The following is a 13,951-nucleotide window of genomic DNA, read 5'->3' as shown; positions in this document are numbered from 1 at the left end:
GAGCCCTCCAAAACTGACCAGAAACCCACTGTACCCACATTTAGGTACCCCCTTCACCCATAAGGGCTATTATAGTGGTATACACAAGGGTAGTGGCTTTTGGGTGGGTTTCGGAGAGCTCAGCAGACAAAACAATGGAGCGATGATGAGATGTGTACCTGGGGGCTTTTATATAAAGTCTGCAGCAGTGCTCCCTAGGGTGCCCCATTGCTCTCATGGGATGTCTGGGGGCAGTCTACTAAAAATGCTGGCCCCTTTTACATCCCAATAGCTTGATGTTGTGCATGTTTAACTTGTGCATTTATTTTGAAAATGGTCTAAAAAGATAAATATACAAAACACAAAACCTTGTTTGAAATGGTATTTTTGAAAAAAGATAGACATTTTTCTTTTTTTCAAAAATGGAATTCGGATTTGGTATGATTAGCACAAAATGTTCAAAGTCCGACTTAAAAACAATATTAAAAATGCCCCTTCGTGTAACTTTGTAAGTCTAAGTGCTTTGAAAATACATTTCATAAAGTCTGGGCTCTGTTATCCTAGACCCCAAACTACGGAGAGAATATGAAAGGGGGAAGAAGCTAGGATATCTCATGAACACTATAAGGATTCCATAAAAGTGGTTAAAAAGTGAGGGGAAGGAATCTATTAGAGCTAAAAGAAAATCCTTAAGAAAATGGAAGAAGGATCCGACTGAAAATAATAAGAAACAGCATAAGAAATGGCAAGTCAAATGCAAAGTGCTGATAAGGAAGGCAAAGAGGGACTTTTGAAAACGGATTGCGTTGGAGGCAAAAACACATAGTAAAATTTTTTTTAGGTATATTAAAAGCAAGAAGCTGGCAAAAGAATCAGTTGGACCGCTAGATGACCGAGGAGTAAAAGGAGCAGTCAGGGAAGACAAAGTCATAGCGGAGAGAATAAATGAATTCTTTGCTTTGGTCTTCACTGAGGAAGATTTGGGAGAGATACCAGTGCCAGAAAAGATATTCAAAGCTAACGAGTCAGAAAAACAATGAAATCTCCAGAAATCTGAAAGATGTAATGGCGCAATTTGACAAATTGAAGAGTAGGAAATCGCCTGGACCGAATGGTATTCATCCCAGAATACTGATAGAATTGAAAAATGAACTTGCAGAACTATTGCTAGAAATATGTAATTTATCTTTAAAATCAAGCATGGTACCCCCAATGTAACGCTGATTTTTTAAAATGGTTCCAGACATCTGTGCTGGGCAAAATGGTAGAGACTATTATAAAGAGCATATTCAAAGGCATGGATTAATAAAACAAAGCTAACATGGATTTAGTGAAGGGAAATCTTGCCTCACCAATCTATTTCATTTCTTTGAAGGGTTGAACAAACAGGTGGATAAAGGCGAGCCGGTTGATATTGAGGGGCATAATTGAACAGGGCGCCCAAGTTTTCCTGGGGCCATCCTCACAGGATGGGTCCGTGAAGGGGTGGGGAAACCTGTATTATCGAAACAAGACGCTGCGTAACCCTGGCAGCGCTATAGAAATGCTAAGTAGTAATAGTAGTAAGATGGGCGTCCATCTTAGAAATGCTAAGTAGTAGTAGTAGTAAGATGGGCGTCCATCTTTCGTTTCGATAATACAGTCAGGGACGCCCAAATCTCAACATTTAGGTCGACCTTAGATATGGTCATCCTTAAAGATGGTTGTCCCCGGTTTTCGTCAATAATGGAAACCCAGGACGCCCATCTCAGAAACAACCAAATCCAAGCCATTTGGTCATGGGAGGAGCCAGCATTCATAGTGCATTGGTCCCCCTCACATGTGGACATCAACAGGCACCCTAGGGGGCACTGCAGTGGACTTCAGAAATTGCTCCCAGGTGCATAGCTTCCTTACCTTGTGTGTTGAACCCCCCAACCCCCCCCCCCCAAAAAAAAAAACACTACTGTACACCACTACCATAGCTCTAAGGGGTGAAGGGGGCACCTACATGTGGGTACAGTGGGCTTTTGGTGGGTTTTGAAGGGCTCACATTTACCACCACAAGTGTAACAGGTAGGGGGGATGGGCCTGGATCCGCCTGCCTGAAGAGCACTGCACCCACTAAAACTGCTCCAGGGACCTGCATACTGCTGTCATGGAGCTGGGTATGACATTTGAGGCTGGCAAAAAAAAAAATTTAAGCTTTTTTTTAGGGTGGGAGGGGGTTGGTCATCACTGGGGGAGTAAGGGGAGGTCATCCCCGATTCCCTCCGGTGGTCATCTGGTCAGTTCAGGCACCTTTTTGAGGCTTGGTCACAAGAAAAAATGGACCAAGTCGGCCAAGTGCCCATCAGGGACGCCCTTCCTTTTTCTATTATCAGCTGAGGATGCCCATCTCTTAAGCACACCCCAGTCCCGCCTTCGCTAAGCTGCCGAAACACCCCCATGAACTTTGGTCATCCCCGTGATGGAAAGCAGTTGAGGGCACCCAAAATCGGCTTTCGATTATGCTGATTTGGGCGACCCTGAGAGAAGGACGCCCATCTCCCGATTTGTGTCAGAAGATGGGCGCCCTTCTCTTTCAAAAATAAGCCTGATTGTGTATCTGGATTTTCAAAAGGCATTGAAAAAGTACCTCATGAAAGACTCCAGAAGAAATTGGAGAGTCATGGGTTAGGAGGTAGTGTCCTATTGTGGATAAAAAACTGTATAAAAGAAAACAGAGAGTAGGGTTAAATGGTTAGTATTCTCAATGGAGAAGGGTAGTAGGAGTCTGTATGAGCAGAAACTTCTGAGAAGATGATGATATACAGTATAAGATTATATCATTTGTATATAGAGATTATTCAATCCTTTGGTAAAACGGGTTGAAATGATGGTCTTTAAAAAGACCCTTGGTTAAGCAGACGTACTTGCCAGTGAAGTAAATCTTGAGCGTAAGTACGTCTGCTTAACCAAGGGTCTTTTTAAAGACCATCATTTCAACCCGTTTTACCAAAGGATTGAATAATCTCTATATACAAATGGTATAATCTTATACTGTATATCATCATCATCTCAGAAGTTTCTGCTCATACAGACTCCTGATGCAGGCCTAGCGGCCGAAAAACACAACGTTGTGTTGAGTCTCTTCTATCTAATAAACATTTGACTTTAAGTATACACCTCTCCAGTCTTTGGCATCCGTAGTCAATCTCCCACTTTTTTCCTACCTCAATACTATGCTAAATCCTATTGAAATGAACACTTGATCTCTGATTTCACGTTGCTTCTTTTATTATTTGCTATGTTTAAGCTCAATGCCCATTGTTCGTATTCAGTATTCATATTTGGTCAAATAATATTTTTATTAATTGTATTTGGCCAAAACCCCAAAAAGCAGAAAGCTTTTGATGAATTTAAGGATAAGGATTTTAAGATGTACATGGGTAAACTTTGTGAATGAGAGGTTGAGTGCTTGTTCTTGTGATGTACGTGCTTTCCTATCTTTTAATGGCGTTCTTTTCTTTTATCTTTTTATAGAATTTTATTGTAAACCACCTTGATTATTTAGAAAGGTGGTATAGCAAATTTTATAACCTATTAAACTATTGATAGTAAAATGTGCTTTTTGGTACAGTTCTAATCTTAAGTATTATATCTGTTATATGAATGTTCTTCCATGTGCCTTTTACAGTATCATTCATATTCTGGTGACATTTATCAAATTTATGTTTTATGAATATTCTAGTCTACTGTTTTAATATCTATCTATATTTCTGATGCTCGTTGATTATATTTTATGCTTACATTTAGTCATTTTACTATTGTTATGCTGTAAACATAATATAAGCATTATATGTCAAGCTATGCTATTGTACACTGCCTTGGGTAAATCTCTTCATAAAGGTGGTTATTATATCTCAATACATAAAACATTTCTCTCTTCTCCTCCCTCAGATTAGCCACCGATATCAATTTGCATATAATGGTGATTATAGATACACATAAAAATCTTTATTAGAATGCCTCACTTATCGCCTAAAATTGCCTTTATTTAGCCCCCACTATACAATGCATCTGCTAAACTTTTCAATTCCCTTGCGGCCTATTCTTTACTACTAATTAAGCTCACTGAGAATGTCAAATTTCCTCTTAAAGTTTAAAATGATATTACTGTTGGATCACACTCGCCTCCACGTAAGCTTCAATAACCTAACCAGCACACTCATGTTTACTGCCTGAGAAAATTGCATAAGCTGTGCATGTAAAATAAAACTAGACTTCATGAAGGACCATACTAGGTATTTGTGACCTGGATCGGCCACTGTTTGGACATAGAATGTTTCGCTTGATGGACTTTTGGCCTGACCCAGTAGAACAATTTTTGTATTCATGCTGCTGCCTTCTCCTATCTCGGTTTTCCTGAGAAATCAGAAATAGGTATGCCTAGCATATCTCAGGAGACTAAGGGCCTTGTGTGATTCTGATTTCAGAGGGAAACTGGGTGAGGAAGAAACAGCAGTGGATAAGTCTGCTGACTCCTCCTGCTGGTGGGAGGAGACTGTGCAGGATGCAGGAAGTAAAGATGTTTCTGCAGGTAGCAGTGGTTCTGGCCTGTGTCAACTCTCCTCTCTGTAAACATATACTGGTATACCTGTGCTTTGGCCAAGAAACCCAAATGATTGAGTTAGAGACTCTTGGGGAATCACCGAGGGCCCCTTTTACCAAGCTGCGGCAAAAGGGGGCCTGTGCTGGCGTCAGTATGTGTTTTTCACGTGTGCCGAGGCCCCTTTTTACTGCAGCAGGTAAAAGGGAAGTATCTCTTTCCTGCAGGAAATGGCTGTGCGGCAAGTAAATAAATATATTTGTGTAGTGCCAGCTATGACGGCATGCCAGGGGTGGGAAGTACTGCCGGGCTGCTGCGGTACTTCCTATTTAGCGAACAGTAAGCCCAAGTTGGGCTTACCGCCACTTAGTCAAAGGGACCCTTAATCTCTAAAAGGCCTTGGCCATATATCACTGTTAAATAACACTTGGAAATTTTATTTTTATTTATTAAAAAAAAAAAAGAGTAATGGCTTTACTAGTGCTCTGTAATAGCTGTTGCTTCTGAATTTTCATCCAGGTGTGCAGAGACGCTACGCTTGTGCTAACTTTGGAGAGCAAGGTGTAACAGTGGGATGCTGGGATACGTATCGGCATGACATTGATTGCCAATGGATAGACATCACAGATGTAGAACCTGGTGATTATATATTCCAAGTAAGCGTTGCTTCTATAGTACCTCACAAGTTTCTATTTATAAACTGCTGTACCATGACAGTCATGGATTTCTAATGGTCACTGCTCATACCATGAATAGACATCATGGGTTGAACCCTATAAAGAGAGATGCCTTTCTTTAAACCTCCCAAGGTAGAGCTCTTTATTCCATAGTTTTCCATGTATGTAGAATGTGTCTAGTGGAACCCCAGGTAGCATCCTGAAGAACCAGTTCAGTTCCATCACACTCATAGGCTCCTGTTGTGGGAAGATAAAAGGACACCTTTATAGTCCAGCATTATAACTCTTATAAAGACCATCCATCATTGTGGGTTACTTACATAATCTCTAAAGTTTCGAAATACCTCACTCCTAGTCTTACACTATATTTAATAATTGTCCTCTCCTTGAGGTCACGTGCCTTCTTCTCAGAATTTAACTGAAGCAATGTACTGTAACTGTTTCTTCATGATGAAGTGATCTGATAGCAGCCTAGTAAGAAAAACCAAACATGTCAGGAAACGAGACCCCTTACATAGTTTCAAAATACTTTGCAATTGTTTAAACATTTAGTATGACCTTTGAAAATACGTTCGTCCAACCTTTATTAAGAAAATCCCTTAGCAAATTCTTTGTACCATATGGCTTATTTTGTCGCAAAAATTTAATTGCAACTTTATCTTCTTCATATTTTGCAAAACAGATATTAATGGTCACTTCTTGAATGACATCATTTTGAAAACAGGGATCATCCAGTTTTTACTGCATTTTGCAGTAACACCTGTCAATAATAATGCTTTTTTTTAATAATAGTACATTTGTTGTTGAGTTATCTGGAAAAATGTTGAGGGTCCCATTTTTTCCAGACACCGTGTACACTAAAATGAAGGTGCATCATGGTTTACAACTAACTCCTAGCTCTCCTAAACATCTTTTCGAACACTGTGGAAACCTCGTCAAAACTTTCCATTTTTTTAACATTGACCTTTTTGAATCTTCTTCTTTCTTGGTCTCTTTTCTTGTACTACATTTCTGCCTCTCTGTGCCCTCACATAGGTGGTTGTGAACCCTACATTTGAAATGGGTGAGTCCGATTTCTCCAACAATGTGATGAAGTGTCAGTGTAAATACGATGGTCATCATGTTTGGATGCACAACTGCCACACAGGTAATGGGTAATGTATACACATGAACTGAATGTGGATATGCTAGTGCAACCTTGAGACATCCCATCGTATGGATGTATAGTGAAATATGTTTGTAGAGTTGTTGGTATGAAGTATTGGATTATTCGCTCTGCTCAGAATTGAATTTTGCAAGTATTACAGTGAATTATCACAGGCATAATACATGAGATCATATGCCTGAGCGAGAGGGTGCACACATCTGGTAACATAAATATAGGAGGGATAATAATTAACACTTGGTGGTTAGTGGTTTTTTTTTTAATACTCAGTCGGATATGTAGTGCCAGGCTGTATTCAGATACTGGCACTGGATATCTGGGTATTTGGTGACTATCAGAAGTTATTCGTGTACCTCTGGTATTCCATGCTGGTACCTGGGTTGCTATCCAGACAAGTTAGGACAGCTAAGCTGAGAGAGAACTTGTGGGGTGGGGGAGGGGAGGCAGTGGTTGAGTGTGAATAGGATATGTAATTGGCTGTCGTAACTTACCTGGGCAATTATCCAGATACTAGTGCTGAATGCCAGCGGTACAATGCAGTGGCATTCCTAGGGGCGCTGACACCCGGGGTGGTCGCCGATGCGCCCCGCCCCCCGTGCAGCACGAACCCCCTCGTCACTCCCCCACCCCGGCGAAAGAACCCCCCACCGGGGGCACGCCGCTGGGGGGGGGGGGGGTGCCACACGCCGGTCAGCTTCGTTGTTTCCATGCTCCCTCTGCCCCGGAACAGGAAGTAACCTGTTCCGGGGCGGAGGGAGCATGGAAACGACGAAGCTGACCGGCGCGTCACCTCCCCAGCGGCGTGCACCCGGGGCGGGCCGCACCCACCGCCCCCCCCCCTTAGTACGCCACTGGTACAATGTTTGCTCTAAGATGAGCAGGAGTCGTCCACCTACATTCCTGCCAGTAGGAGGTGCTCTTTCACTATCATAGTTTCAATAGTGAGGGACAGGCAAGCTCTGCAGGACTCCAGCAAACATGCCTGCCTGTTGTGATTGAAAACACAATATTGAAGCACCATTCCCCACTGGTATCAATGCAGCTAGAAGACTCCCGCTCAGCTTAGAGAGAACAATGCAGCAGTAACTGGAGAACTTCCAGCCTCACCTTAACTTTGCCCGTAGACAACCCTGGCACTATCTGAGGTGATCAGATCTGATATTCAGCAGCATTGTCCAATAAATGCTGCTCAATATCACTGACTGGGCCTGGTGAACACTAGTTACTGTATCTGGATAGCAGGCATGAATAAACATGTGGATAAAGGTGAGCCGGTTGATGTAGTGAATCTAGATTTTCAGAATGCTTTTGACAAAGTTCCTCATGAGAGACTCCTGAGAAAATTCAGAAGTCCTGGGTTAGGAGGCAATGTCCTTCTGTGGACTAGGAATTGGTTATTGAACAGAAAATTGTCCAGTTTTCTCAATGAAGGAGGGTGAATAGTGGAGTGCTGTACGGATCTGCACTGGGACCAGTGCTAGTTAAGATATTTATAAATGATTTGGAAATCGGAACAACAAGTAAGGTGATTAAATTTGCAGATGACACAAAACTATTCAAATTTGTCAAAACACATGTGGACTATGAAAAATTGTAGGAAGATCTTAGAAAACTGCAGCAAAAGGGGGTCAGCGCTGGCGTCGGTGTGTGTGTTACACCTGCGCCAAGGCCCCCTTTTACCACAGCTCGTAAAAGGGAAATCTCGCCTTCCTACAGGAAATGGCCATGTGGCAAGTAAAGCACTTGCTGTGTGGCCGTTTTGGGGGGAGCACTTACCGCCACCCATTGAGCTGGCAGTTAGGGCTCCTACGTTAACCCTACGGTAACCAGGCAGTGCACAGCACTGCTCGATTACCGCTGGGTACACTCCGGCGCTACAAAAATGCTGGAAATAACTGTGCGCTAGAGGTGGGAAGTACCGCCGGGCTATTGTGGGCTTACCGCTGCTTAGTAAAAGGAGCCCTGGAAGACTGGGCATCCAAATGGCAGATGAAATTGAACATGGACAAATGCAAAGTGGTGCACATTGGTAAGAATAATCCAAATCATAGTTACCTGATGCTAGGGTCCATCTTAGGAGTCAGCCCCCGAGAAAAAGATCTAGGTGTCATTGTAGACAACAAGCTGAAATTTTCTGCCCAGTGTGCAGCTGCGGCCAAAAAAGCAAACAAGATGCTAGGAATTATTAAGAAAGGGATGGTAAATAAGACCTAGAATATTATAATGCCTCAATCTCAGAGCATGATGCAACTTCACCTTGCGTACTGCATTCAGTTCTGGTCGCCATATCTCAAAAAAGATAGAGCGGAATTAGTAAAGGTCCGAAGAAGAGAGACCAAAATGATAAAGGGGCTGGAACTCCTCTCATATGGGGAAAGACTAAAGAGGTAGGGCTCTTCAGCTTGGAAAAGAGACGACTGAGGGGGGTATATGATTGAGGGCTACAAAATCACCAAGATGCGGTAAAAGATCACCTTGTACTACACCTTGATTCATTGCCAGATTCAGCAACCTGTGGGATCTCAGTACCAAAGTTTGGTTAATCTCATTTTTAAAGAATAATGCTGCTTGTGAGCCATCTCACAAAACAGCATTACTCACATGGCTCAGGAGCATTGTGCTGGCAAAGCAGGGTTTCCCTCCCTGGCACAAGACCCCTCTTTGCTGAGGCCTGTCCAACCCCCAGCCCTCTCCACCCAATTCCAGGCCCCCCAATCTCCCAGCCCCCCACAGGGGCTACCTTTGAAAGGATTATTGGTCCGGGGAGGGAGTCTTCAGGCAAGAGCAAGGCCAGTCGCTTCTGCCCAGTCTGGCACCTTCAGTAAAATGGCACCCCTAGTGCCGGAGGGAAGGGCGGGAATCCTGCTCCATTGCCCAGGCGGTGAAATAACCCCAGTACAAAACTGGAATTATTTTACCGTGATGTTAGGGCCTTAACATGCCAGACTGCTCAAGAGAGTTGTACTTACGAAAACAACTACTTCCTGAGATATATCATTCATGTTGCACTAATGTCATAAGGCTTTTCATTTTAAAATAACACTCTTTGTGCTGTTTTCCTGGTATTACCCCAAAGGAAGATTATACATTTTTTCAGCATTCAAGGATTCCTGATGCAGGTATTAGTACCAAAACATAGCCTGTATTGAGTCCGCATATACTTGATCATCACATATCTATGTGAGTTATCACAATAGAGAACATTTTTTGTGCTGGATCACCTTCTGTTGTTTGGTCATTCCCATTGTATTTTGCTTTGATGTTTTGTGAGATCTTGCTGGTTCTTCTGTTTTTAGGGGGACTATATACCACATCTCCAGATCAGCATCTTTCCAGTTGACTCTTGTATTTCTTCTTTCAGATGATGCACACAGAACTGACTTAGATTCCTTTGAACATCAACAAAGACTCTTCAACAACCTTGTCTGAACCACATAAAGATCTAGGGAAGACGCCAGTACCACCTATTTTCAAACTCAGTCTCCCAGTTCCTTCTCTCTGTATTGCTATTTTTAACAAAAACAAGGATTTAATTCAAGGAACTGCAGGCTCAGGAACTGTAATGCTACACCAAAGTGTCAGTGTTTGAAGGAACTGCATTCAAATCTACGCCCTGAACAAGAAGGCGAATGTGGGAAATATTTTAGGGAAATGAGTTGTGTGCGACTTGTTATTCAGTGATGAGCCGAGGGAGAGAAGTACATGTTTTATTTGGTTTCCCTGGATTTTGTGGATAATTTGAGACATAATAATATATTTTTTGACTGCTCACATCTCATTAGGATTCAGTCAACCTTTTATCTGTCTTCTCCCTGTGAAAAGCCTTCCAATTTGCAGAACCTCAGAAATGGCACTTCTGTACTGGAATGATGCTTGACACTTATTTTTATTGGCAGTGGGCTTACTCAGGGATCTTCTCCTTGCTATTTGTTTAGCAGTTTCTGACAGCTTTTACCATCTCAGGCACATGTCATCATGTACACGTTAACTTGCTGCTCTTGAGCTTTTTCTCATGTGACATCGGAAATAAATCTTCATAGCCTGGATTTCTCAGTTTCACAGAAGCACTGGGTTCACAGGTCAAGGTCTCAGCAGATGGAACAAGTTTTCTTAGTTCTGCTGTCATAGCATACCTTTTATTTTCATGTATTGGATTCTGAACCTTTAAAAAAAACTCTTTGGTTAGCTAGTCAAATTCACTCAGGAGATGATGCTAGCACACTTGCTCCAGATATATAGAATTGAAAAATGTGGATTTTGGAAAAGATTTGGTCATATTTTTCTTTGTATTTATTATGGGATAAACGTGTTTCTTTTAAAATATATACATTTCTGTGCTCTAGATTTACTATAAGAGATGGCTATAATGTGCTGTCAGAACAAATTTGTACTGTTTAGTTCTTTCCATGTGTAGTTCTCTCTGATGTACACTTGCACAGTTTTCCTCTGTAAATTTTCTTAACAACCCTCACCCTAAAAAATACCCATATCCCTATCTTTATAAAAAAAAACATAAAAGTAACATTTTTCCTATTGAGTTTACCCAGGAATTCATCCTTGACCTCCAAAGATTTCTAGACTTGAGGGGCAGTGGCCAAAGTTCAAATTTTGGGCTCCCGAGTGACAATTTGAAATGGTCCACAGAGTGGAAGAAAATCCAGGAGCTGTTGCAAGTGGGTTCCCTTTTCCTTTCAGGTCCTCCTGCAGTGCAAGGACCACTTAGACAGAATTACCCCACTGCTGGGGTATTTCCCCTTTGGTCATCTGCAGGATTTGGGAAGTACTCACTGATCTATGCCAGGTCATCTGTGTAGAACCTTTTTGAACTTGCTCCCTTTTCCTCACTGCAGCTGAGTGATACATGAAGGCTGTAATTGGCCCCAACCTGGTACCTCTTTTTTTTTTTTTAATTTAAAGAACATTACCACTGGTAATAGTGTTTGATGTTTTTGTATATGTATGAGCTCTAAAGATGCATATCAGTCTCACACAGGTTATAATCCTCAGGAATGCCATTGGTGCTAAGACTCCCGCTGATGACAATGTGATGTCATTGGAAAATTCAGCCATACATTGTTATATCCTAGGTTGAAGAGCAGAGATGGAGTTTATTCAACCCTGGGAGAAGCAGTGAGCAGCGCACGCAGCTCAATTGACTTCATGTTATGTCAAGGGCGTGTAGAGGAATGAAGAGTGAGTTGAAAAAGCCATGACTAGATGAACATACAGAGTGAATTGTTTTATCACATCAATAAAGTATTATAGATAGGCAAGGGTGGAGATGGAAGTTGAGAAAATAGGACTGAATTCTCTCTCTCATCAATGCAATCCTTCCAAGTCAGTATTTTTGGAGCAGTATAGGCTTAAGTAAGCATCACAACTTTACTAAATTTATTTTCAATTTGTAAGAGAAATACATTTGAAAAATAGTATGATTCCATATTTTGTATGTAAATATAAATAAACTGGGTTTTAAAGTTGAAAGAATCTTGTTTTAAAATAGGTACTGCCTTTATTAAACAGACTATCTGCCTACTAACTAGAAGTTAGTTTTAGATTACCGTACGTTGAGGGGTTTAAATATCACTCAATAAAACTGCAGTTTCAAATGGTGTTGAACTTCAGCAAATTTATACTATGATAACTCCCAAACACCAATCAATTACTCATGCTCCATTGTCATGAGATTTAAATCTTTTAACTACTTTTTTGAAAATAATTTTTTAGGGGAGAAAAAGAGATCCCAGAAATCTTTAGGGAAAACACTAGGATATAACTAGCCTTATTTTCTGTTAGTGTTCGATTTCTTTCATCATTTAAACAAAAACTCCCTTTTTTTACATGTGAAATTCCTAAATGTGCATCAACTTCTTCATTTAACTTTCTTAAACCAATACAGTAATCTTAAGATGATAGAAGCGCCAAAATAACGCCCAGCAAAACAGCACTTAGCTTATGTCCAACCGGGCTTCCGTTTCAGCCATTATGGCTTCATCAGGAACCTGTGCTGTATTCAATCAGTCTTCTACAAATCACCAGATTCTAAAAGATGAAAAAAGCTCATTAACTTAGGAAACATCCTGTGAGAGTTTTAAACCTTTTACACTTCGGTTTACATACTTCAAGTTGCAAAGTTTCCTATTCAAAAATGGCGCTTGTGCATCACCCACTGATTTCTACTTATTTAAATACCCCGTGATGTCACTTCCCATTCTGACATTCTAGAGAGCCTTGGGAATGGATTTTGGAAATTCAATACATTCTTAATAGAACACATGCCAACCTAATGTATTATTTAAGTCTGTTGGTTCAAGGGTTTTCATCCTGAAAATTCATCTTGCTTCACTTCGCTGCAACTTTAATTTACAGTCATCTCCCCGTTTCATAGCTTATATTTTATGCAAACAACAACATCTTAATTCTTCAAATGTATGTTTCTGCTAAATATGATGTTCTACTAGTGGTTTTTTTCTGTTCTGTCTGTTAATGTTAGATCTATGCTCCATCATTTGTACTTTTAAGGATCTTGTTATCGTGCTCAGATATAGTTTATTGCTTTGACACCTAATCACATACACAATGTAACTTGCGTATGTGATGTGATTATAAATTGCTTCAAATAATATTGCTTTCTTTATCTGTAAAGTGATTTTACAAATTTGACATGTCCCACATTTAAAGTGACCTTTTTTCTCAGTTCCTTGTTCTCCAATGCTCCTGGTAAATCAGCCGGACTTAATCTTTCTTTTAAATTGTTGCCTCTAGCAAATGAAATCCATAAGTTTTTATTCTGAAACATCGGATGTGATTGAATAATTTCCCATCTGTTACGTATGATTCTCGCTATATATGGACTCGCTACAGTGTTCTTCATCACCATTGTGCATATGTTGTCCTGCTTTTGATATTGCCTTTCTTGTCCTTTCTTAAATTGCCAGTCTTTATATCTTTTATTTTTATTACCTTAGCAGACAGTTTAATCATCCTGCTTTGGTAATGACTGCAACATTAATATGTCTCCAGTGGGGTCTGATGCCAGGGCACCCTCAGTTCATAATTCAGACCCTGCATTTGAATTTAACCAGAAGAGGCCAAGAAATGTTTGATAATTTATTGTTGTCGATCTTTGGCCCTTGCAGCTCTACATCTATCTACTAGGTACCATATGAGGGTATGGTCTTTAATGACTTCTTTAATTGATGCATCTACTATGAACATTCTGGGGGGAATATTCAGCCCACTGCAGTAAGCCACTTCCAGCCACATAAGAACATAAGAGTAGGCATACTGGGTCCATCTAGCTTAGTATCCTGTTTCCAATAGTGGCCAACCCAAATCATGGCAAGATTCCATGCTACCCAATCCCAGGGTTTCCCCATATCTGTCTCAATAGCAGACTACGAACTTTTCCTCAGGAACTTGTCTAAACCTTTTTTAAACCCAGAAACAGTAACCACTGTTACCACATCCTCCGACAATGAGTTCTGGAGCTTAACTATTTGTTGAGTGAAAAAAATGTTTCCTTCTATTTGTTTTAAAAGTATTTCCATGTAACTTCCT

At 40.8% G+C, this 13,951-nt stretch overlaps 1 protein-coding gene across 2 annotated transcripts in view; it reads left to right on the top strand.

Annotated features, from left to right (window-relative positions):
- LOXL4 (lysyl oxidase like 4) overlaps positions 1-13,658 on the top strand; it is a 125,603-nt gene extending 111,945 nt beyond the window's left edge. For both annotated transcript variants that reach the window (XM_030202909.1, XM_030202908.1), the window contains exons 13-15: positions 5,069-5,205; positions 6,262-6,373; positions 9,753-13,658. In XM_030202909.1, coding sequence (XP_030058769.1) covers positions 5,069-5,205; positions 6,262-6,373; positions 9,753-9,820 — 317 coding nt within the window. In that variant the 3' untranslated portion in view covers positions 9,821-13,658. The remainder of the gene's footprint in view (positions 1-5,068; positions 5,206-6,261; positions 6,374-9,752) is intronic.
- Positions 13,659-13,951: the final 293 nt, after the last annotated feature.

The sequence above is a fragment of the Microcaecilia unicolor genome, chromosome 5, assembly GCF_901765095.1.
Source record: "Microcaecilia unicolor chromosome 5, aMicUni1.1, whole genome shotgun sequence".
Taxonomy (NCBI): Eukaryota; Metazoa; Chordata; class Amphibia; order Gymnophiona; family Siphonopidae; genus Microcaecilia; species Microcaecilia unicolor.
This window is presented reverse-complemented; position numbering and strand designations above follow the sequence as displayed.